The sequence below is a fragment of the Oryctolagus cuniculus genome, chromosome 3 (assembly GCF_964237555.1).
Source record: "Oryctolagus cuniculus chromosome 3, mOryCun1.1, whole genome shotgun sequence".
Classification (NCBI taxonomy): Eukaryota; Metazoa; Chordata; class Mammalia; order Lagomorpha; family Leporidae; genus Oryctolagus; species Oryctolagus cuniculus.
This window is the reverse complement of record NC_091434.1, coordinates 12,077,094-12,101,584: the sequence shown is the minus strand read 5'-3', so window position 1 is coordinate 12,101,584 and position 24,491 is coordinate 12,077,094. Positions and strand designations below refer to the sequence as shown.

General features: G+C 38.9%; 1 protein-coding gene across 21 annotated transcripts in view; it reads left to right on the top strand.

Annotated features, from left to right (window-relative positions):
* RHBDD1 (rhomboid domain containing 1) overlaps positions 1 to 24,491 on the top strand; it is a 230,045-nt gene that overhangs the window by 85,182 nt on the left and 120,372 nt on the right. For 3 of the 21 annotated variants that reach the window (XM_070070111.1, XM_070070112.1, XM_070070113.1), the window contains one exon: positions 7,072 to 7,565. The exons of 14 other annotated variants lie outside the window; for them this stretch is intronic. In XM_070070111.1, coding sequence (XP_069926212.1) covers positions 7,072 to 7,403 — 332 coding nt within the window. In that variant the 3' untranslated portion in view covers positions 7,404 to 7,565. Of the gene's footprint in view, positions 1 to 7,067; positions 7,566 to 12,260; positions 12,319 to 24,491 lie in introns of those variants that run through there. 4 more of the 21 variants (XM_070070123.1, XM_070070124.1, XM_070070114.1 and 1 more) reach the window with 2 other exon arrangements.

The following is a 24,491-nucleotide window of genomic DNA, read 5'->3' as shown; positions in this document are numbered from 1 at the left end:
AGCAAATAGATAGGTCTTGTTTTTTAATCCACTCATCCAGTCTGTATATTTTAATTGGAGAATTTAGGCTATGAATATTAAAGGTTATTGTTGGTAATTAATGACTAATTTGTATTCTTAATAGACTTTCTAGATGATTATTCTACGATGGGAACTAATTTCTTCTGCAACCTTTGTTCTGGGTTTGGCTTATGAGTTTTGGTATTACAGTTTTGTTGCAGTAGTGGTGGCTGAAAATTCATTGAAAAAGCGCTAAGTCTGTATCACATTTTTTTTTATTTACATGTGGCTTTTTCATTCTATAACTGACATGTGGCAAGGTATCATTTTTAATACGTTAGGATGAATTTCATTAAAATGTACATTAATTGATTAATTAATGCTACTTAAAATAATATTATTTACCTTAGGGACTCAACACTTCTTGGGATGAAAATAATGAAATACTGTACTAGTGTTAGGCCTTCCATTTTTATCAGAAACTATGAACCTAATTTTTTAGACAAGTAATCTAAGCACATGGTAAATATTTTAAATAATAGAGATACCAAGAATATCACATTTTATGTTCTGTATTAGGTACAACAGGCAGCATAGAGAGGTAAAAGGTGGGACGTGCCCTCAGAAATGTCAGCCACATGAAGGACATATGCCTACCAGATACTTTATAACCCACAAGTAATTAGAGAATCAAGCACCTAAGAGAGGCTTAGGCTAAGTGCTAGAGGCAGGGAGAAGAGGGTGAACTTTTTCTTAACCAGAGCTGTCAGGTAAAGGAGGTACCATTTGATTTGGACCTTGTGTAGAATTTCCAAATGGGGAAAGACACTCCAGAATAGCAGCATAGGCACAGACATAAGAGGTGTGTTCAACCAAGGTCTCTTTTGAATAGGGAATTAAGACGTGGAAGAATAGCAGGAACCCAGGCTGGGACTGCATCACTGAACCCCTAGAATGAAATATGCTACATGGAAACCAGGTTCAGTACATGGTGTAAATGCCAATAGCGCTCTGCATGGGAGAGCGATTGATCAGAGCTGCATTTTATGAATCTGGAAGCAGTCATTCTGCAAAAAAGGATAAGCATCTGCGGGGTACCATGTTTTATGTGAGATGATGAGAATACATAAATTGTAACAATATAGTTTTTGACTTTGAGGAATATTATCAACAGCAATTATCAAGTCAGGGAGACAAATTTAAAACTCTGTTACAATGCTCTGCATAAGAAACCAGAGCTTAAATTATCAAAGTGGCAGAGGAAGTGGAGAGGAAGAGATAAGTCAGAATTTCTTAACCATCAGACTATCAGCACTGGGATGTGATATATCTGTAATCTATTATGGTGTAACAAATCACCCTGGAACGTGTGGTTTAAAACAGCAAACATTTATTCTTGCTCTTGAGTGTGTGTTCAGCTGGGCCAGGCTTGCTTAATCTTGGTTGGTGAGCTAATTAAGGTATGTGCAGTGGTCAGCTGGGGGGCTGCTGCTCTACAGTGACCTCATTTATACGCTTGACTGACTGCCGTCACTCCTCATCCAGGAGGCCAGCCTGGCTCATTCAGGAGTGCATAGCCTAATGTTTCCAAGAGGGAGAAGCAAGGCTTATGGTGGCACAGTATCACTCCACCTTATTCTGTTATGCTAACAGGGTAGCAAGAGCAGCCCAGATGCACAGCATAGGCAAATAGACTCCACCTTCTGTTGGAGGCAAAGCAGACTCACAGCTGAGCTTAGGAACAGAGGGAGACATGGAAGCCATTATTTAATTACTGTATTACGTGTAGTAAGTCGACAGCAGCATCACACTCACTGGAAGCATGCCTTGGCTGTGGAGTACCAAAGTCTGGGAGAAATTCTGTATGTTGAAAAGATCTCGTGACTACTCCTGTGCACAGAGGGGTTTGATGACGCAGGGCTAGACATGAATACCATGGGAGCAGTAGGACAGGGCAGGGCTTCTCAGCCAGGGTATTGCATAGCCCATCTCCATCCCACTGTGGGCTGACTTTAAATATGGTCCCAAAAGCCAAGGCTCTTGGTATGAGAGAAAACATTTAGACCCATATTCAGGGGGACAACTTCCAGTTATTATTACTTTCTGTTAAGAAAATATGTAACCACAGTAGCAAGGCTTCCACAATGATTAAAGTGTGATCAAAAGTGAGAGGAAAAATCAGAACATTTGAACATGGAACACAGGAAATCTCCCAAGGTAAACGTAGTCAGAGAAAGAAAATGCAAGAAGACAAGCATACATTTTGTAGTTTTATTTCTAAAAGTTTGTCAAGTACTTCCAGCAATAGTAGTACCAGGAGTTAGTAATAGTAGTGGAGGTATCTTTCAGAAAGAGAAAGAAACTATGGCTTCCTTAAGTAATTTAATCTTCATGCCCCTCAGAGACATAAGCATTAAAGATCTGGACATAAAAGCCACTTCTGATGGCTGATGTTGGATAAATTTTAGAGACTTGAATACTGCTACAGAGGAAGAGCCTTACATTTTGTGGATCAAAAGGAGTCAGCACAGATTTCTGAAACTGATTACTGAAAAATACTTTTATTATTTGGTTAGTGTAACTGGTTAACATTATTTTCTCCTACTTAAAAATAAGTCGTATAGAAATATTTAGTAACAAGCAATAAAAAAAACACACATGTACTGTGTTGAAAGATTCCAGAAAGTGATCTGAGAATACTATTGGTTTTTCATAATTTTTAATCTTATTCTTTTAAAAAATTAGAACAATATACTAAGCAATAGGAATAAGTTGAAATTTTTCTGCAACATTAATTTTAAATCTTTTTTATGTTTTGTTATCATGTTAAAATATTTCAGTAAAGTTAATAAAATGACTATTTTTTACCTAAAACAAAAAAGATTTTTAGAAGTGTTAACTGCATTTGACCTAGCAGTTCAGGGATTGAGCAGATAGGAATGCCTGCATCCATTTTGAAGTGGCTGGGTTTGAATCACAGTTCTACTTCTAATCCAGATTCCTGCTAATGCACACCCTGGGAGGCAGCAGGTGACCGCTCAAGTACTTGTATTTCTAATAATCCGCATGGGAGACCTGGATTGAGTCCTGGGCTCTCAACTGACCTGCCAAACCCTGACGGTTGTAGGCATTTGGGTAGTGAAGCAGCAGATGAGATTGATCTCTCTCTCTCTCTCATCTCCTTCAAATAAATAAAATAATTAGATAAATATTTTTAAAAACATTTTTTTTGACAGGCAGAGTGGACAGTGAGAGAGAGAGAGACAGAGAGAAAGGTCTTCTTTTTGCCGTTGGTTCACCCTCCAGTGGCCGCCGTGGCCGGCACGCTGCGACCGGCGCACCGCGCTGATCCGAAGCCAGGAGCCAGGTGCTTCTCCTGGTCTCCCATGGGGTGCAGGGCCCAAGCACTTGGGCCATCCTCCACTGCACTCCCGGGCCACAGCAGAGAGCTGGCCTGGAAGAGGGGCAACTGGGACAGAATCTGGCGCCCCGATCGGGACTAGAACCCCGTGTGCCGGTGCCGCTAGGCGGAGGATTAGCCTAGTGAGCCGCGGCACTGGCCAAAAACATTTTTATACATTAGAGATAATAAGACTTACTGAGAAGAGTATTTCTAGAATTATTTTGAAGCTAAGGGTTTTGTTTGTAGTTCTGCCTGTGTTTGGTCTGGAGAAATCTGGCTTCTATTTTGTGAATATGAAGTTAATTTCTCTCTCTCTCTCTATCTGTCAGATTTATTTATTTATTTGAAGGAATTACAGAGAAAAGGGGAGAGAGAGAGCTCTTCCATCCATTAGTTCACTCCTCAGATGGCCACCATGGCCAGGGCTGCGCCAAGCTGAAGCCAGGAGCCAGGAGCTTCTTCTGGGTCTCCCACGTAGGTTGCAGGGGTCTAAGGACTTGGGCCATCTTCCACGCTTTTCTCAGACCATTACCAGGGAGCTGGATTAGAAGTGGAGCAGGGGACTGCACTGTGGCACAGTGGGTTAACGCCCTGGCCTGAAGTGCTGGCATCCCATATGGGCTCCGGTTTGAGACCCAGCTGCTCCAGAGGAGGCTCCTGGCTCCTGGTTCCTGGCTTCAGATCAGCGCAGCTCAGTCATTGTGGCCAATTGGGGAGTGAACCATCAGATGGAAGACCTCTCTCTCTTTCTCTCTCTCTATGCCTCTCCTCTCTCTGGGTAACTCTGACTCTCAAATAAATAAATAAATCTTTAAAAAAAAGAAAGAAGAAGTGGAGCAATCAGAACAGGAACCAGCACACCCATATGGGATGCCAGTTTTGCAGGCAGCAGCTTGACTCACTACAGCACAGCTCTGATTGGTTCCAATTTCAGAAGTAATTTATAGTGTAAAACTGCTGGGACCAAGATATTAAGAGTTTTACTGAATTATTTTCACCATTTCACCTCTCATTTTAACAGTCAGCTTTTTTTCCTCTCTCCTTTTCCTTTCATCCTATGGGTATATTTTTTGGATTTAAAGCATTCTTTTCTTTTCATTCACAGGAAACTACAAAAGCACCCAGTAGGTAACATTTGTCATTGAAATAGTTGATACATCTGAAACATAGTTCCTTATTTGGCATTTTATATTACAGCTGACTCTGCTACTGTGAGCATATCTAGTCTTTTATTTTAAGGAATAGAAATCTGACATTGCTAAATAAATTGTCTTGGGGGTAAAGTCAGGTTATATCCTGGTCACAGCATCTACTTCTTTTCTAATCTAATTGGATGAAATATAGAAATAAATACTTTTTAAAATAGAAACCATGAAAAGAAGAAATATAGGTGAGTAAATTCTTGATTTTTGGATATAGAACTTTCTGAATAGAATTTTTGGATATAGAACTTTCTGAGTAGAAAAGTACAGAAGAGGAGAAGAATGGATTTTCTAACAAAAATTTTGACTATATAGAGAACTCATACAAGGTAATAATTAACACTAACTCTTATTAGAAAAATAGAAAGTAATTTGAACATACAATTTTTAAAAAGACTTAGAAATGAGTGATATATATCTAGAAGTAATTTGCTATGTATTAGTAGAGAGTTACCTAATTTTTTGTTATCTCCCTGTATTTACTGTTACTCACTGACTGCTGATAAGAGAATGTAATTTGGTATAAGGTTTATGGAAAACAAATACACTAGAAATGTATAATCCATGGGCTTTTATTCAGTGATTCCTTGGTTAGGAATCTAGCCTGAGGAAATTACAGATATGGTCCAATATTTTGGTGTGTTATTTATTTCATTATTATATGTACTATCATAAACTTAATTAAATGGAAATTTGCAAAAAATGGTCAAGGTTTAAGTGAGTTATGATTTAATTCTAAAATAAGGTACATTTATTACAAATAATATTTTTGAAAAGTTTAATGTTATAAAAATATGATTATAATATAATTATTGAACAAAATAATCAAAGTGCAGGTTAGTATATGACATACAGTCAGAATTTTCTGAAATAATCAAACTCAAACCAAATATTTTCCCATAGGAAAAAAAGAGTGAAAAATAATAAAGTCCATTAGAAAATGTTTCCTTGGTGTCTTAAGACATTCATAAGATATATTAAGGATGATAAAATTGAAATTGAAAGAAGCAATTTTTAAAACTGCTTCCTTTGCTATCATCTGTTGTTGAATAGTATACTTCAAGAAGTTTTTTTTTTAGATCAATTTTTTAAACTAGTTCCATATGCTGTTTAAAGCATTCATCAAAAATAAGATTCTGTGGTCAAACGGTTTTACATTCATTTAATACATTGAGTTTTTAATTGTAGAGCTAATTCTAATCCTCAGTATTCCCAGTGTCATGGGGGACCTTAGAAGGGATGTAGTTTGCAGTATGTTCCAAATTTATTTATTTGATTGAAGTGTGTGTATATATAATATATTTATATATATTACATATAAATGACAGTGTGTTTGTGTGTATGTGTGTGAGAGAGAGGGAGGGAAGGAGGGAGGGAGGGAGAGAGAGAGAGGGGGGGGGGCTCTGAGGAGGGGAGGGGAGGGGAGAGGAGAGAGCCTCTGGAATTGTTGGAACTCTACTCTTTGAAACTAGGTTGCAGACATGCTGATACTTTGCCTCTAAATATTTCAGTGTGTATCTCCTGAGTGTAAGGAACACTCTGTTAATACAGTTCCACTGTCGCATCAAAGGAAATTAACGGTAATTTCCTTAAAACCTCTGATAGCCCAAATAAAATAGTCCCCACATTTCTCAAAAGAGTGCCTGTCCTAGTCTGTTTTTCAAGATTCCAATGTTGCCTTTGGTTTTCCTCCTAATGTGAAATCATGTACTACTTTTTTCCACGGCTTGTTTCCGCCAGGAAACCAAGATCGTTGAATTATAGAAATCTTACGTTTTTTCTGGTTATTTCTTCCTGGTGCTATTTAACTTAGTCTGTGTTTCCTGTATATTGGCACTAACAGTTGTGGACTTCATCAAATTCAGGTCAAACATTTTTAGCAAGAATATGTCATAGATAATGCTCTGTTCTTTATATTGCATTATATCAAGAAATACACAGTGTCAGGCCATCCCACAAATCATGCTGTTTGACCATTCATGTAGTCACTGGATCTAAAGATGCATTCTTCCCTTTCCTCTGAGAACATCCTGGAGGAGGTCTTACTATAGCACTGCATAAATAGTCTCCCAACAACATTCTAACTAATGGTATTTGTAGTCTTTGATGAACTGCAAAATTAGCAACAATTTGTTGAGTTTCTTGTTAATTTTTTATTTTTAAAATTTCTTTATAGTAAAATTTACTCCTTGTAATTACATGAATTTTGAGAAAAGCATACAGTTGTGTATTCACACAAAAAATCAAGATGCAGAGCCATGCATTATTCTTCAAAATTCTCTCTCACTTGACCTTTGTCCAAGCACTGGTCTTTTCCGTCTCCTTATGTTTTCTAAATGTCATATAAATGGAATCTTACAATATTTAGCTTTTCAGGTCTTACTTCTTTCACTGAAGAAAGTACATTTCTGACTTATCCCAATTTTTTTTTTTTTTTTTTTTTTTTTTTTTATTTTTGACAGGCAGAGTGGACAGTGAGAGAGAGAGACAGAGAGAGAAAGGTCTTCCTTTGCCGCTGGTTCACCCTCCAATGGCCGCCGCTGCAGCCGGCGCACCGCGCTGATCCTGGCAGGAGCCAGGAGCCAGGTGCTTTTCCTGGTCTCCCATGGGGTGCAGGGCCCAAGCACCTGGGCCATCCTCCACTGCACTCCCTGGCCATAGCAGAGAGCTGGCCTGGAAGAGGGGCAACCGGGACAGAATCCGGCGCCCCAACCGGGACTAGAACCCGGTGTGCCGGCGCCGCAAGGTGGAGGATTAGCCTATTGAGCCACGGCGCCGGCTACTTATCCCAATTTTAAGTGTGTTGATAATTTGTTCCCTTTCACTGTTGAGTCATATTCTGTTGTATAGATATACCACAGGTTTTGTTTGCTTTTAACCACTTCACCAGTTGGAAGACATTTGGGTTGCTTGTATATCTGGGCATTTGTGAATTAAACTGCCATAAAAATTCACATACAGATATTTGTGTGGACATAAATTTTCAGTTCATTTGAGTAAACACCTAGGAGTGGGTTTGCTGGATCATATGGTAAGAGTATGTTTAACTTTATTTAAAAAAAAAAAAAAAAAACCTGCCAAACTGCTTTCCAAAGTGACTGTATATTCATCTTCCATTCCTGCTCACAGTATATATGGAGAGTGAGTGTAACCAATAGCTCCAGATACTCGCTGGCACCTGGTATTTTCAGTTGTTTTCATCTTGTCCAGTATCTTATTCATTCCAGTATAACAGTGTCAGGTTGTAGTTTTAATTTGCATTTCTCTAATGACTAATAATGTTTCTTTCCTAGATGTCTTCTTTGCTGAAGTATCTGTTTCATTATTTTGGCTATTTTTTATTGGATTGTCTTCTTGAATTTTTTTTTTTTTTTTAATTTATGTGAGAGGCAGAGAAACAGAGAGGCAAGCAGACAGACAGAAAGTTCTCCTTGCCTGGTTCACTCCCCAAATGCCTTTAAGATCCAGGTCTGGATCGGGACTGGAGCCAGAAACAAACTAAATCTGGTCTCCCAGATGGGTGACAGGGTACCAATCACTTGAGCCATAACATGCTGCCTCCAAGGATCTGCATCAGTTGGAAGGTGAAATTAGAGCCTGAGCTAGATATTGAACCCAGGCACTCCCAGGTGGAAGGCAGGTGTTTTAACTGCTAGTTTAAACACCCACTTCCTTTTATTGAGTTTAGACAATTCTTTATATATTCTGATGTAAATACCTTATTAGATATGTGATTTGAGAATATTTTCCCTGATCTGTGACCTCTGCTATTTTTTAAAACAAAAGTTTTCAATTTTTATAAAGTACAATTTATGAAATTTTCAAAAATCAAATTTATATCTAAGAATTAATGACTAAGAATACTTTGCATAACCCTAGATCATCAAGATTTTACCTTATAATTTCCACTGGGAGATTCATAGTTTTATATTTAGGTCAAGAAATCATTAATATGGGCGAGAAATAAGATTCATTTTTTGCCTCTGCACTTCCAAACATTTCAGCACCATCTATTGAAAATGCTATTTTTTCTGCATTGAATTTCCTTTGTATCTTTGTCAAATAACAGTTGACTATATTATTTATTTATTTTTAAAGATTTTATCTATTTATTTGAGAGGTAGAGTTACAGACAGTGAGAGAGAGACAGAGAGAAAGGTCTTCCTTCCATTGATTCACTCCCCAGATGGCTGCAACTGCCGGAGCTGCGTCGATCTGAAGACAGGAGCCAGGTGCTTCCTCCTAGTCTCCCACGTGGGTGCAGGGGCCCAAGCACTTGGGCCATCTTTTACTGCTTTCCCATGTCATAGTAGAGAGCTGGATTGGAAGAGGAGCAGCCGGGACCAGAACTGTTGCCCATATGGGATACCGGTGCTGCTGGCAGAGGATTAACCTACTGAGCCATGGCGCCGGCCCCTGACTATATCTACATGAATCTGTATTACTTGCCCTTTATCTATGTGAAAATCTATCTGTTCATGAATACTGTACTCATTGATTTCATTAACTTTATACTCAGTCTTGAAATCAGGTAATATGAATCCTCAGGTTTTTTTTTTTTTTTTTTTTTCCAAATTGCTTTGATTATTCTAGTTCTTTGGCCTTTCCATATAAATTTTGTAAAGAGCTTACATGTATCTGCTAGGATTTTGACCCTAGAGATAAGTTTGGGAAAAAGTGACATTTTTTTTATTTCGTATTTAGTTAATTTTTAACAAATTCAAAATGATTTGTAGGTACAAGCCTAAGAACAAACTGATAATTTCTTTCCTCTCTCCATCCCTCCCTCCTTCCTACCATCCTTCCATCTTTCTTTCTATTCTATTGTTCTTGAGATAGCATATTTTAAATTTAAATTTCCATTGCAGTAAAAAGACTTAATACTTCACCAAATAAGTTTAACAAGTGAAATGCAAAAAAGACCCTAGTTTATCGAAAATATAGACAATGGCTATAAATAAAAATTGAATGGAAAATGATCATTTTTACTCATATACAGTTTTTTGCCAATTATTCATTCATAATTTCTTTCAGTGAAATAGAACCAATGAAAAGGTAATATCCAAATATTTCCTGTGTGATTACAAGGCAATAATTAAGTTCATTTAGACATTAAACAATCTTCCCTCAACAGTTTATGAACAGGGCTAATCTTATTCATATTGTAATGCAAATAATTATCAATTACTTTTTTGCACTCAGGGAAAACATATGGTATTTATATTTTTGGGATTGACTTATTAAGTATAACAGTTGCATCCATTTTGCTATGAAAGGATATCATTCTTTTTTATGGCTGAGTAATATTTCATATGTATGTCATATACCAATTTTCTTTAGCTAGTCATTGGTTGATGGACATCTGGGTTGATTCCAAATCTTAGCTATTGTGAACTGAATTGTAGTAAACTTGGAGGTACAGATAACTCACTCTTTCATATGCTGATTTCATTTCTTTTGGGTAAATTCATGGAGATGGCTGGCTGATAAAATATATCTATCTTCAGATTTCTGAGGTTTCTCTATAATGTCTTTCACATTTGTTGTACCAGTTTATATTCCCACTAGCACTGGATGTGAACCTTTTCTGCCACATCATCACTAGCATTTATAGTTTTTTGATTTCTTTATAGATCCATTCTAACTGAGGTGAAGTGAAACCTCATTGTGGTTTTGATTCGCATTTCCCTAATGGCTAGTGATCCTGAGCATTTTTTCATGTGTCTATTGGCCAGTTGAATTTCCTTTTTTGAAAAATGCCTGTTCATGTCTTTGCCTGTTTGCTTTTTTTGTTTTGCTGTTGTTGAGTTTCTCAAGCTCTTTACAGACTTTGGGTTTTAATCCTTTATCAGTTGCATAGTTTGCAGATATTTTCTCCCTTTCTGTCAGTTGCCGCTTCACTTTCTTAAGTGTTTCCTTTGCAGTGCAGAAGCTTCTTGGCTGGATGTAGTCCCATTTGTCTATTTTTACTTTGGTTGCCTGTGTTTCTAGGGTGTTTTCCAAGAAGTCTTTGCCTATGCCAATGTCTTGCAGAGGTTCCCCAATGTTCTCCTCTAGTATTTGACAGTATCAGATCATAGATTTAGATCCTTGATCCATTTTGAGTTGATTTTTGTGTAAGGTATAAGGAATCTTCTTTCATACTTCTACTCAGCAATGCAGCCATCTGGTCCTGGGCCTTTCTTTGTAGGGAATGGCTTTATTACTGATTCAATCTCTGTCTTGGTTATTGGTCTGTTTAGGTTTTCAGTGTCTTCATGACTCAGTTTTGGTAGATTGTATGTGTTCAGAAATCTATCCATTTCTTCCAGATTTTCCAATTTGCCAGCATATAGCTGTTTGCTGAAAATATTGATAATTATTTTTATTTCCTTTTTTAAAAGATTTATTTATTTATTTGAAATGCAGAGTTACAGAGAAACAGAGGCAGAAAGAGAGAGAGGTCTTCCATCTACTGATTCACTCCCCACATGGCTACAAGGGCTGGAGTTGCGTGGATCTGAAGCCAGGAGCCAGGAACTTCCTCTGGGTCTCCCATGTGGGTTCAGAGGCCCAAGGACTTGTGTCATCTTCTACTGCTTTCCCAGCCCATAGCAGAGAGCTGGATCAGAAGTGAAGCAGCTACGACTTGAACCAGTGCCCATATGGGATGCTGGCACTACAGGCAGTGGTTTCACCTGCTACACCACAGTGCTGGCCCCAATTCTTTTTCATTCTGTGATATCAATTGTTACATAATTTAACTTTTAGTGTTCATGCATCTTTGTTGGTGAGGTTTGTTTTTGTGGGCAGCAAATAGAGGAGTCTCTTTTTCTAAGTAAAGATTTATTCATTTATTATTTGAAAGGCAGAGTTACAGAGAAGCCGAGGGAGAGAGGGAGAGGGGGAGGGGGAGGGGGAGGGGGAGGGGGAGGGGGAGGGGGAGGGAGAGGGGGAGGGGGAGGGAGAGGGAGAGGGAGAGGGAGGTCTTCCATCCACTGGTTCACTCCCCAAATGGCTGCAATGGCTGAAGCTGGGCTGATCTGAAGCCAGGAGCCAGGAGCTTCTGCTGGGACTCCCACACAGGTACAGGGGCCCAAGGACTTGGGCCATCTTTGAGTGCCTTCCCAGGCCATAACGGAGAACTGGATTGGAAATGGAGCAGCTAGGTCTCAAACGGGTGCCCATATTGGGATGCCAGCACTGCAAGTGGCAGCTTTACCTGCTATGCCACAGTTCCAGCCCCAGGGTCTTGTTTTTTTTTTTTTTTGTTTTTTGTTTTTTTTTTTCATATAAATTCAGCCAGTCTTTCAGTTGGAGAATTTAGCCATTTGCATTCAAGTTACTGTTATAAGTAATGACTTGGCCCTGCCTTTTTTCCATAAATATTCCTATTGTTTGCTTTGGATTTGCTTTGTACTATTCCAGGTGACTTTCTCCCTTCACATTATTTCATAATGATGACTATCTCTCTGTGTTTCTGGGTAAAGCACATCCTTAAGCATCATTTGTAAGTCCATATGCGTGATGAAAAATTCGTTCGATTTCTGTTTGCTATGGAAAGTCTTTATTTCACTTGCATTTATAAATGAGACCTTTACAAGGTACAGTATTCTGGGTTGACAGTTTTTTTTTTTTTTTTTTAAGACTTGGACTGTCTTTCCATTCTCTTCTAGCTTGTTGGATTTCTGATGAGAAATCCTGAGTCTAATTGGAGTCTAATTGGAGATCCTCTGAAGGTAACTTCGCTTTTTTCTTGTGCACATTTTAGAATCTTCTCTATGCTTTACTGTTAAAAGTTTGACTACAATGTGTCATGGTGAAGATCTTTTCTGATCATATGTATTAGGAGTTCTGTGTGCTTCCTGTATTTGGATGTCCCTGTCTTTCTGCAAATTTGGAAAATTTTCTGTTATTGTTTCACTGAATAGGCTTTCTTTTTTTTTTTCTTTTTTTTTATCTTTTGACAGGCAGAGTTAGACAGTGAGAGAGAGAGAGAGAGAGAGAGAGAGAAAGGACTTCCTTTTTCTGTTGGTTCACCCCCTAAGTGGTCGCTACGGCTTGCGCATTGTGGCCGGCATGCTGCACTGATCCCAAGCCAGGAGCCAGGTGCTTCCCCTTGGTCTCCCATGCAGGTGCAGGGCCCAAGCACTTGGGCCATCCTCCACTGCCTTCCCAGGCCACAGCAGAGAGCTGGACTGGAAAAGGAGCAACCAGGACAGAATTCAGCACCCCAACTGGGACTAGAACCAGGTGTACCAGCGCCACAGGCAGAGGATTAGCCTAGTGAGCTGCGGAGCCGGCCTGAATTGACTTTCTAATCCTTTCTCTCTTTCAACAACTTCAGGAACTCCTAAGACCCGTATGTTGGCTCATTTGATCATATTTCATAAATCTCAAATGCTGTTTTTAATTTTTTGAATTTCTTATTCCTTTTTTTTTTTTTTTTTGGTCTGATTGAGACATTTCCAAAGATTTGTCTTCTGCATACTCTCTTCTAGATTTGTCTTTGGATATTCTTTCTTCTGCCTCACCAAGTCCATTGTTATATCTTTGCACTTTATTATCTATTTGACATACAGAGTTCTTCATTCTGATATTTAAGTTTCTTTTCTTCTCTTTTTTTAACTTTTATTTAATGAATATAAATTTCCAAAGTACAGCTTATGGATTACAATGGCTTCCCCCCCATAACGTCCCTCCCACCCGCAACCCTCCCCTTTCCCACTCCCTCTCCCCTTCCATTCGTATCAAGCTTCATTTTTGATTCTCTTTATATACAGAAGATCAGTTTAGCATACATTAAGTAAAGATTTCAACAGTTTGCTCCCACACAGAAACATAAAGTGAAAAATACTGTTTGAGTACTAGTTATAGCATTAAATCTCAATGTACAGCACACTAAGGACAGAGATCCTACATGAGGATTAAGTGCACAGTGACTCCTGTTGTTGACTTAACAAATTGACACTCTTGTTTATGGCATCAGTAATCACCCTAGGCTCTTGTCATGAGCTGCCAAGGCTATGGAAGCCCCCTGAGTTCACCGACTCTGATCATATTTGGACAAGGCCATGGTCAAAGTGGAAGTTCTCTCCTCCCTTCAGAGAAAGGTACCTCCTTCTTTGATGACCCATTCTTTCCACTGGGATCTCACTCAGAGATCTTTCATTTAGGTTTTGTTGTTGTTGTTGTTGTTGTTGTTGTTGTTGTTGTTGTTTTTCCAGAGTGTCTTGGCTTTCCATGCCTGAAATACTCTTATGAGCTTTTCAGCCAGATCCGCATGCCTTAAGGGCTGATTCTGAGGCCAGAGTGCTGTTTAGGACATCTGCCATTCTATGGGTCTGCTGTGTATCTCACTTCCCATGTTGGATCGTTCTCTCGCTTTTTTACTCTATCAGCTAGTATTTGCAGACACTATTCTTGTTTATGTGATCCCTTTGGTTCTTAGTCCTATCATTATGATCAATTGTGAAGAGAAATTGATCACTTGGACTAGTGAGATGGCATTGGTACATGCCACCTTGATGGGATTGAATTGGAATCCCCTGGTATGTTTCTAACTCTACCGTTTAAGGTAAGTCAGCTTGAGCATGTCCTGAACTGCACATCTCTTCCCTCTCTTATTTCCACTCTTATATTTAACAGTGATCACTTTTCAGTTAAGTTTCAGCACTTAAGAAGAATTGTGTATTGATTACAGTATTCAACCAAAAGTATTAAGTAGAACAAACAAAAAAAATACTAAGAGGGATAACATATTAAGTTGGTTTGTTTTCTCTTCAAAAGTTCTATTTTATTGGAGAATTTTTTCATCCATGTCATATGTGGATTTCTTTAACTCATGGATTTGCTTCTTGCTTCTGAGTGATTCTATGACCTTTCTTTTGAATTCCTTTTCAGACATTTCATCAATCTCTTTTTATTCACATTCTAATACTGATGTGTTGTGTTACTTTGGAGGAGTCATGTTGTCTTCCTTGTTCTTGTTTCTTGTATTTTTGTGTTTATTTTTAGGCATTTGTGGAAATTCTTGTTGGTTTTCTCCTCTGATAAGCTTTGTCTTTGGACTATGCCTTTGTGGCTTAGTGGACTATCTGCTGCTTCATTGAATGTGTTGTGAGAGGCCAGAGAACTATGGTCAGTTCTCCAATGTGGGGCAAGAATCCAAGGTAACACTCAAGTTGGCCTGGTAGACCTCCTCTATTGTCAGCAGGGGAGAGGGTGTGTGTGATCACACCTGTTGGTGTAATCGCAACCTCATTTCCTCTCTTCAAAGGTGATCAGTGACCAGGGTTAGCCTACAGTGGGTACAACCCACATCTGCACTGGCACATGAACCTCACAAAGGATCTTAATGTTCTCAGTGTGAGCAAGGAACTCTCTGCATTGCCCATCCCTCCCCCCAACCCCGGAGGCCTTCAGCCTCTGATGCCTGACACGGTGATTGAACAGTGACCCAGCTACATGATGTGCTATTGCAGATGGTACTTTGAAAAAGTTTTCCTGTATTTGTTGAAGTAATTGTATTTTTTCTTTAGTTCATTAACATGCTAAATTACTTTGATTTTAATAGTTGAAACAAGTTTGCATTCCTAGTATAAATTCCACCTGGTTGTGATGTATTATGGTCCATCCCGGTAAAAGTGCTAAGTAGACCTGAAAGAATGTGTGTTCTGCTATTGTTGGGTGGAGTGTTTTATACATGTTAATAGATGAACTTAGCTGATCATGCTGTATCAGCTCTTCCATGCAAGGTCTTCATAAAGTTTATGGAAAATGCATGTTACCAAAAACCTATATGTGGATTTCCAAAATTGTTTTCACTTTAAAAATTATATTTTTCTTTTTCTTTTCTTTTATTAAAGTTGAAGTGTTCATCATTCCAGATGATGACAAAATTATCAATTATTTTGGAAAGCTATGCTCTTGCTGATTTAGCTTTCATTTTTTTTTCATGGTTTTCAAACTCTGGTTTTGGGTATTCAGCATCCTTTTCCTTTTTGCCAAGTTCAAACTTGTATTTCCAAAATTTTTTGCAACAAATAAACACCTTTTAATTGCCTTTTCCCTAACTTTTTTATTTGAAAGATGGGATTGTGTGCTCTCATCAGCTGAGTCATTCTCCAAATGCCCTCAGTCGTTGGGCCAGGACTGAACCGAGGAGCCAGGAACAAAATGCAGCTCTCCCTCATGGGTCTAAGGAATCCAGTTACTAGAGTCATGATAGCTGCTTCTTGGGGTCTGCATTAGCAGGAAGCTGGAGTCAGGCAGTCTGAGCCGAGCGTTGCCAGGTGTTCTGATAGAGAACCTGAGCGTTCTAAGTGGACATCATTGCTAGGTAAAGTGCCTACCCTCCTGGTGAGCTTTCTGAAGTGCTCTTGTATATCCCTACTGATTATAATCCACTTCTTCCACTGAATGCCGTATTTTGAATCATACAGTAGTACCACAATATTGAGTATGTATTGTTGCAGTGGTTACTCTGGATTCAAAAGAGGCTTTACATTTCTTTCCTGCTACCTTTGTTTTTGAATGAGACTGATTTACCAGAGAGCTTTTTCTAGTGCCTGCTTGATCTTCAGTTTCAGGTCCTCGTTTCATGCCATGACCTGGGCATGCTGTGTGCCCACCCTCCTGTTCTTTGCAAAGTGTTGTTCTGGACTTGTTATTCTGTGCTTTTGGTCTGCTGGTGGGGCGTGAGTTGGAGTGTTCTGGTCCAGCCTTAGTTTTAGGCTATCACTGGGTCCTGGGGTTTGGTGATATGGCCCTTGCAGTTTTCTTGCCCCTCTCCTAGGTAGTATTTTGTTTTCTTCCCATTTCCCATGTTTCACCCATAGTAGCTTTTCATCAGATCCTGGGGGGAAACAATGGTTCTTGTCCTTCTTCCAGGCACTTAGTCTTCTTTTCCATGAGGTCTGTAGATGAGGAGGAAAACAAGTGTGTATTCCTTCACATCACAGCCTCCATGGATTCTGTGTTCTCTTGCCAGCCCAGATCCAACCTTTACTGACCTGTTAACACCCTGGGCTGAATTCCTTTCTCTGGTGTCTGGCAGGGTATGCCCTCAGTAAGCAAGTGTCCATCTGTTAGTTTAGATGCAGGTTTAACTGGTTGCCCTACTACCTGAATCTTCAGTGGGTTCAACAAAAGTTGTGAATTTGCAGTTGTCCATTATCAAGATGGCAGGGATGCTATTTCCAGCTGTCCATGTTAAGAGTGGAATATAGGAGCATTCCTTATTCTTCCCTGGGCTTTGAATCATCTGTCATTCCTTGTGCACTTGTTTATCAGCTCATTGTTATTTTTAAACAAGGGTGCCTTTCTCTTAGGAGCTGGATAGAAATTGTAGTTCCTTCTATAAAATGTGGGTAAATACTTAATTTTCCCTTTCATTCCCAGTTTTCAGATTAAGATGTTAATGAAGTAGTTATCTGTATTATTGAGTTTTGGAAGGACTGACAAATGGAAATGCATGTGGTAGAAAGAATACCAGTCGAATCAAGGTATCAGCTCTAAACTCGGAGTTTGCCATTATCATATATCTTAATAGTACCTGGCCAAAATTACATGTCCCTAAGCTCCTGCCAAGAACAATAAAACCAAAGTAGCCTCTATAGAAGAAAAACTGAAATTCCTATCATTTCAAGGGCCTTGCACATCACTGCTGTTAACAAAAATCTTGTCTTATTCTGCTGACAGTCTCAGCTTTTATAAGCAAGTCCAAGAGGCAGCTGATACTATAGTCAGAGAAGTTTTGGAAAAGAGCCATCTTTCTCTGAGTCAAAAGGCAGATGCCAACTGGGAGCATTAGCTCTCTGCATTTTTTTTCTCTCAAACACCCCACATCCCTCCATATGCAATTTGCTCCCCCCACCCCTTTTTTAATAGCCTGCCACCTAATTCAGCTGGCACTGGGTACAAAGCTCTTTCCTTTTCAACTTCTGTCTGCCAGCCAGGAGCATGTGTATTGGTTAAAACTGGAAACCCTTACTGACATGTGGAGTAACTCATGCATCTTTTCTTAGATTCTTCTGAAAGGCAAATGGCCACAATCACACTCTGGCTGTCTTGTGAAAATCAGGCAGAGTTGTCATTCCCTCACCTACACTGTACCACGGGGCCTGCAAGTTGGCCATATGGGAAACTGTGGTGGTGCATACAGAGGCCTGCACTTGGAAGGAGATTGATTGCTGTTTTATCTTAGCTTTCAAATGTAAGCTTACAAGGGAAGCCACTTTGGAAAGAAATATTTCATTTCCAAATTAATATATACTGCTTTTGTTCCTAACAGATTATTTGTTATTTTTTAAATTTATTTGAAAGTCAAGAGATAGACAAAGATCTCCTATCCACTAGTTCACTCCCAAACTGTCCACAATAGCTGGGGCTGAGCCAGGCTGAAGCCAGAAGCTGGAAACTCAATCCAAGTCCCCCACTTGGGTGGCAGGGACTCAACTCTACTTGAGCTATCAGCTGCTGCCTTACATGATTTGTATTAGCAGGAAATTGGAATCAGGTGCAGAACCAGGATTTGAACCCAGATACTCCAGTACAGAATGTGAGCATCCCAAGTGGCATCTTAACCACAATGTCAGATGCCTAATCCCAGAGATATCTTTGAATTCTCTTTATAAGTTTCCTGTCATCATAGGAGTCAATTGATATATATTTTATGTTAAAAAATGTGAGCAATTAATTCACAGCCTGAGATGCCCTGTGCTATATCAGAGGGCCTGGCTCAAGTCCTGGCTGTCCAGCTACCAGTCCACCTTCCTGCTATTGTGTTTAGGAGGCAGCAAGTGATAGCTAAAATACTGGAGACTCTGCCACCTATTTGAATACCTCCATGGAGTTTTTGACTCCTGGTTTCAGCCTGGTCCAGCCCTGGCTATTGTGACAATTTAGGAAGTGAACCAGCACACAGATAATTTTGCTTTCTCTCTCTTTCTTTCTGTCTCTCTCTCTCCCTTTAAAATAAAATGGAAATAAACAAAAATTGAAACAATTTATTTTAACTAAGTTGAAATATTTTAGTTTTACTGAACAAATGTCAAAGTATTAAAACAAAAGTTAGCCTTTGTCTAATTTCTTTATTACTGTATAGAAATTTCTTAGAAAACTGGAGTGAGTTATGTTATCTTTTTGGATCGTAAAATTCAAAGAGGTAATTATGAGACTTTTCACGATCAGAGTTTCAGTCCTAGTGTGTCCATTAACTAACTTTATGGGAGCTATGAATCCCTAAATCTGACCAGATTTTTGATATATTAGTATTTGTTTATAATGAAAGGGTTGAGTTGGATATTCTCCGAATCCTTCCAGTTCTATTATTCTGCACCCAGGAGCAGGAAGGGCTTTGACAAGGATGTTGGGAAATATCAAGGAAATTGGTGTTGGACACCTCAGTCTCAAGGCTTATGGATGAATGATCCCTGGAAGATAAATTTACACAACTGTACAGGACAGATCTAAATTAATAATTGCATGCCTTAGCTGGCAGCATCTTACTCACTTGTATGACTAGGTGAGCCCTCTTTGGCCTAGAGTAGACATATGCAGTTGGCAGCTTTTAACATATACGGATTTGCCCTGCAGCCTTGCTTGACTTATTCAGAACAGTGCCTCCAGGACAGAGATGAATGGCTAATTCTGGGGACCACCACACTTTCTTTGGCTTCTTTTCATTTTTTTTAAATAAGTAATTTGGTGTGTTTTCCCCCAGGAAAACTTTCTACATAATAAAATAGTACCATCTGCCACATGATCTAAAAGCAATCAAAGCAAAAAAATGCTTGCTTTAGATTACTGGCCATTGGTTGCTACTCTGTGTGTAGGGGATGTTGATTTCAGTGAATAAAGTTTGATACTGCAGACTGTCTAGATGAGAAACTGTGCAAATTAAGAAATATAAGTATTATAAGGGTTTTTTTTTTCCAGCTGTGAGATAATATGTGAATATTCCAGGCAGGAAGAACTACTAGAGTGGACCAGAGTTCTGGTTAGGGCCCTACTATGGAGTAGCAGACTTCTGTTTTAAGTTCTACAGTTTAAAATAATAACTGTAGTCCAGCTGTTACTTTAATATGAGGAGTGGGGGAGGGAAAAGAGAGAGAGAGAAACAGGAAATTTATAAACACCTTTGGGAGTTGCCATTAATAGTTATATGTGACTTAATTCATAGTTTTCCCTGTCCCCTCTCCCCACAATCATCACTTATTGATAGGCATCATTAGGATGCTAATAGGTACTTCTAACAATAAAAATACAAACAAAACATCAGTGAATTAATTCCACCAACCTGTCCTCCCTCCCCTCACACACACAACACACATACAATTTTGGGGGCTACCAAATAATAGTTTCAGCAACTGCACACTCAAGATATCTTATCATTTATTCTGTTACTCAGCAAATCTATATTTAAATAAGCCTCTTGTATCAGTGTTCTAGGCTACAGAAATAAATAAACCTTGTTCTTGATTATCAAGGAAAAAAATAACTCTTATTTGTGCCAAACAACAGGAGACTTAAGTGACCAACTTTAGTACAGCTAAACAATTCATTAAATTTAGGAAAGAAATAGAGTAACTTTAGACTTCAGTTGCGGTAACCACTTTACCTCTAGTCAATGGCATTTTCTGCTTCAGCAGTTATGATGCCCTATATTGTGTAATAAGTTATTGAACATGGAGTGTACTATTTAAGTGATTTGGAAAATCAAGTTATTTTAATCTCAGAATTTATTGATGTGTATTTTCATTGTTTCCTAAGATCAAGTGTAACTAGAAAAACATTAGTAGATCTAATTCAGGAATTCATTGTTTTTCTAAAAAGACACAAATTTGGAAAAGAGATCTGATAGTATGAAATTGCAATCTTGAATTTGAATTGAATCTTACATTCACATTGGTAAAAAAAACTTGAGGATATGAAGAAATGAAACAAAATAGTACCTTATTTATTTTTTAATGAAGACCTGAAAGTGTTTTCTACTCAGTAGTTCATATTTTCAGTGAATAAAATTTTATTTTCATTTAATTTGAGCTTCTCTAATTCCTTTGTAAGCATTTTAAGTATACATCAAAAGTGTAAATAACATTTTACTAGGTTGTGTGCTGGTATTTTATCATCAACTTGGAGTGTGGGCTTCATAAAGGCCACATTGATAGGAATATTGAGTGTATAAGTGTTTAAGCCTTGGGTAGTGGTATATTACTATGATCTTAATTTCTTCATATACATATAATATCACTGTGTACCCCATAATTATGTATGACTGTAATTTGTCCAAAAAATTAATTAAGATGAAGCATTTAAGTTTTTTCTAAAGTAGATGATGGAGAAAGAGCACCATTTTCAATTAAATTGAAATATTATAACACAGAATGTGAACTTAGAGGTCATCATTTCTGACATGTTGATTTTAACAATGAGGAAACAGACTCAGAGAAGTCAAGAGACTTCCTACCCATGACAGTGTGTATGTCCGTTAACTCTGGTCTGTATGACTGTTAACAGTATCCTGTACTGCAGACAAAAGCATGAAGTTTGGGCTCCCCATGCTGGGCTGTGCAGAGCCTGGGAATCAGAACCTCCCTGGAAGGCAGTAGATTGGACTCACATCTTATGGGGTTCCCATGACTCTCCCTAGACTGAATCTGTAAGTGAACTGCATCAACCCTTCAATGTTAAGAGCTTGGCTGCAAGTGGACTCTCAGTGTTTCCCTAGATCTCAAGGCAGGTGCACCTGTCCTTCGGAGGTAAGGGAGACAGGTGAAGTATGAGCAGTGATTCTGACGTATGTGCTCCATGGTTATTCAGTGGTTCAGCCTCTGCCTTGCCAAGGGAATGGGTTACACTCGCTGGATGTCCTGCCTGAATTGCAAGTCCCCAAGGTAAATGGTACTGAGAGCCTGAAACAAGTGATCAAAGGTACTGGAGCACATCACTTAGGGTCTTTAAAAATTTGGCTAGCATGTGTTCTGGCTGTGAAAAGAAACATATCTTCATTGCTAAAAATACGAGTCATTAAGAAGTTAAAAAAAGAAGACCTAAAACCCACCACTTAACATTTAGAATGTGTCTTTGCAGCTACTGATAAGACAGAAACCGAGAAGAAATCACTAAACATTTTGGTGAAATTCTTTCCAGGCCAACGAGCATTAAGTTGTGATTGGTGTGCTAGGAAGGTTCACATACTCACATGGAACCCTGGAAATTAAGCATTGTTCATTTTCTTTTTTACTTTTGGTAGCGAAACAGAGGCACAGAGAAATTTGTGCCCACTTCCCTATTCCTAGTCAGGAGGACATTTTTTACATTACGTACAACACAGCCTCTTCAGAAGAAATATATCTAGGCTACCACTGAATTGACTTTTAAAGTAGAGATTGACATGGTTTTCTTGCAGGTCTGTAACCCTTGATGTAGGCAGTCCAGTAACTGAGCTGGTGGCTGTTTGTGTTCTTGGAGTGGGACTGCCTATAATGATTATCTTGAATTCGGAAAATTGGAAGCTCTGAGTTATGTGCTGCCTCAGTCAATCCCTCACCTAATTAAAATGACTTCCTTACAGAGAGAACAGTGGTGTTTCTCTTAATGCTTGTCTTCATCTGTTGCTGTGGTTGGATATGGTTTGTCCCTGCCAAAACTCAAGTTGAGATTTTATTCCCTGTGTAATGTTATGAGGTAGTGCGGCCTTTAAGAGGTGAAAAGGAACTTTAGGAGGGTTAATACCTTTATCATAAGAGTGAGTTTTCTCTCTCCTGGGACTGTGAGAGCTGGTGGTCGTACAACATGGCCACCCCCTTGCTTTTTTGCCTCTATGCACTCCCTGCTTGCTCTTTCTGCCATGAGCTACCCAGCACACAAGGCCCTTACCAGCACTCTGCTGTTGGGCTTCCTAGTATCCAGAACCATGTGGCAAAAAAAGCCTGTGTAAATTACCCAATCTCAGACACTGTATGATAGCAACAAAAAAAGAGAGGAAGACACCTGTTCTTGTAAGTTTCCTATGTTCTTTTGGCTTGGGGGTTTTGTATTTAATAAAATTCCTGAGAATGTTTTGAATTGTGACATAAGTCATTGGTATTGGAAGAAATACCTTCCTGAGGAGCCTGCATCTTAGGTTCCTCATAGGGCACTCAGACTCCAGAATGCTTCCTGTAGACAACCATCAGCAATCTGCTGGGCTGTCATTTATTTCTACCAAAAATCACAGCATTTAAGAGTTTCAAAGAAATGGTTCTAAATATAGATGTATGTATTAGTGATGTTTGAATTAAGGATTTTGCATTCATTTAAACAGAACTAATTTCGTCTTCAACAGTCTTCCTTGTGGAAAAGAAATGATTCATAACAAAGAAGAATAAATGTGCTGCCTTAAGTGTGTGTTAAGATGTTGGAATTCTATGTTGAGCTATTTCACATTACCCTGGTTAATTGGTAGTGGGAATTATTCATGTGAGAATTTTCATTTCCATATGATCTGCCACTTCTAAACAACCTTTTTCTTAGTGGTACATGATCTCCCATACCTTTGACTGTGTAGTACTGCTAGTGAGGAAAACCAAGAATTAAAAGTTGGTTTCCATTTCTTGTAGAATCACTAATAGCTCGGAGTGATCTTGTTTCATCACGCAGCAGTTTTCCAAGGACTCAAAGCTATTTATAAATCTATTGTACTTGGTTATGAAAGCCCAATGTAAGAGTCATGCATAATATGTATTTATTTATATATCTTCATGAATCTTAATTAGATGGCTAGAGATCATCCCACGTAACACTGTGTTATTTAAATCTGCTTTTGTTGTAGTATAGTACCCAAATTGTGAAAGTTATTAAGGTTATTATAAATATTAAGCTGAGTAAACTTACATTGTAATAAGCAGTTGCTTTGAGAAAATTGCAAATACGATAATCATGCAGTGATAGGAGACAGTCTAGATAAATAATGATATGGAATAAGACTGAGCCAGTAAAGTAAGAAACAAGTTCATAATGTGTCCAATGGGAAATTGTGTACAAACAATATCCTTAGTAGAAAAATAGTAAATGTACTATTGAAAAGGTTGGCATAATATTTAAGAAAATAAATAAGTTCCTTATTTTTTTTGAGTAAGTTTATGGTGACTTTCATTTTTCTTGTTTGGCTCAGTTCTGCTTTCTGAAATTTCTTCAAAATCATATAAAACATTTATAAAGAAGAAAATTAAACATATTCCTAGGCCAAGCCACAGCTCACTAGGTTAATCCTCCGCCTGCGGTGCCGGCACCCTGGGTTCTAGTCCCGCTCAGGGCGCCCGATTCTGTCCCGGTTGCTCCTCTTCCAGCCCAGCTCTCTGCTATGGCCTGGGAGTGCAGTGGAGGATGGCCCAGGTCCTTGGGCCCTGCACCCGCATGGGAGACCAGGAGGAAGCACCTGGCTCCTGGCTTCGGATCAGTGTAGCATGCCTGCTGCAACGCGCCAGCCATAGCCTCTCTCACTGTCTAACTCTGCCTTAAAAAAAAAAAAAAAGCCTTATCAAAAACATAAAGTATTAGTTTTGCTCTGTTAATTTCAAATCCCCACTCACTTAAGGCATGAAGTTGTGTTTTGCAGTGAAATGCAGGGAGACCACACCTCACGCATTTATCTGCAGCCTCCATGGTGCTACACTGAGTGAGGCAATGAGGGCGACTGAGCAGAGCCTGGGAAATTTGAAGCAGAATCTGCCGAGAGCCTGGCTCCCCTTTTCGTGTCTACTCCAAACCTTCCAGGCTGACAAAGTCAACTGCTCCCTGTTAGTAACCAGCTCTCCTGGTCACTACCATGGTTTCTTCTTTTCCTTGGCCTTTCCTTTCCTTATTTTCTTTTTGTTTTGTTTTTTGAAAGAAAATTTTGGCATGAAATTTAGGTGTACAGT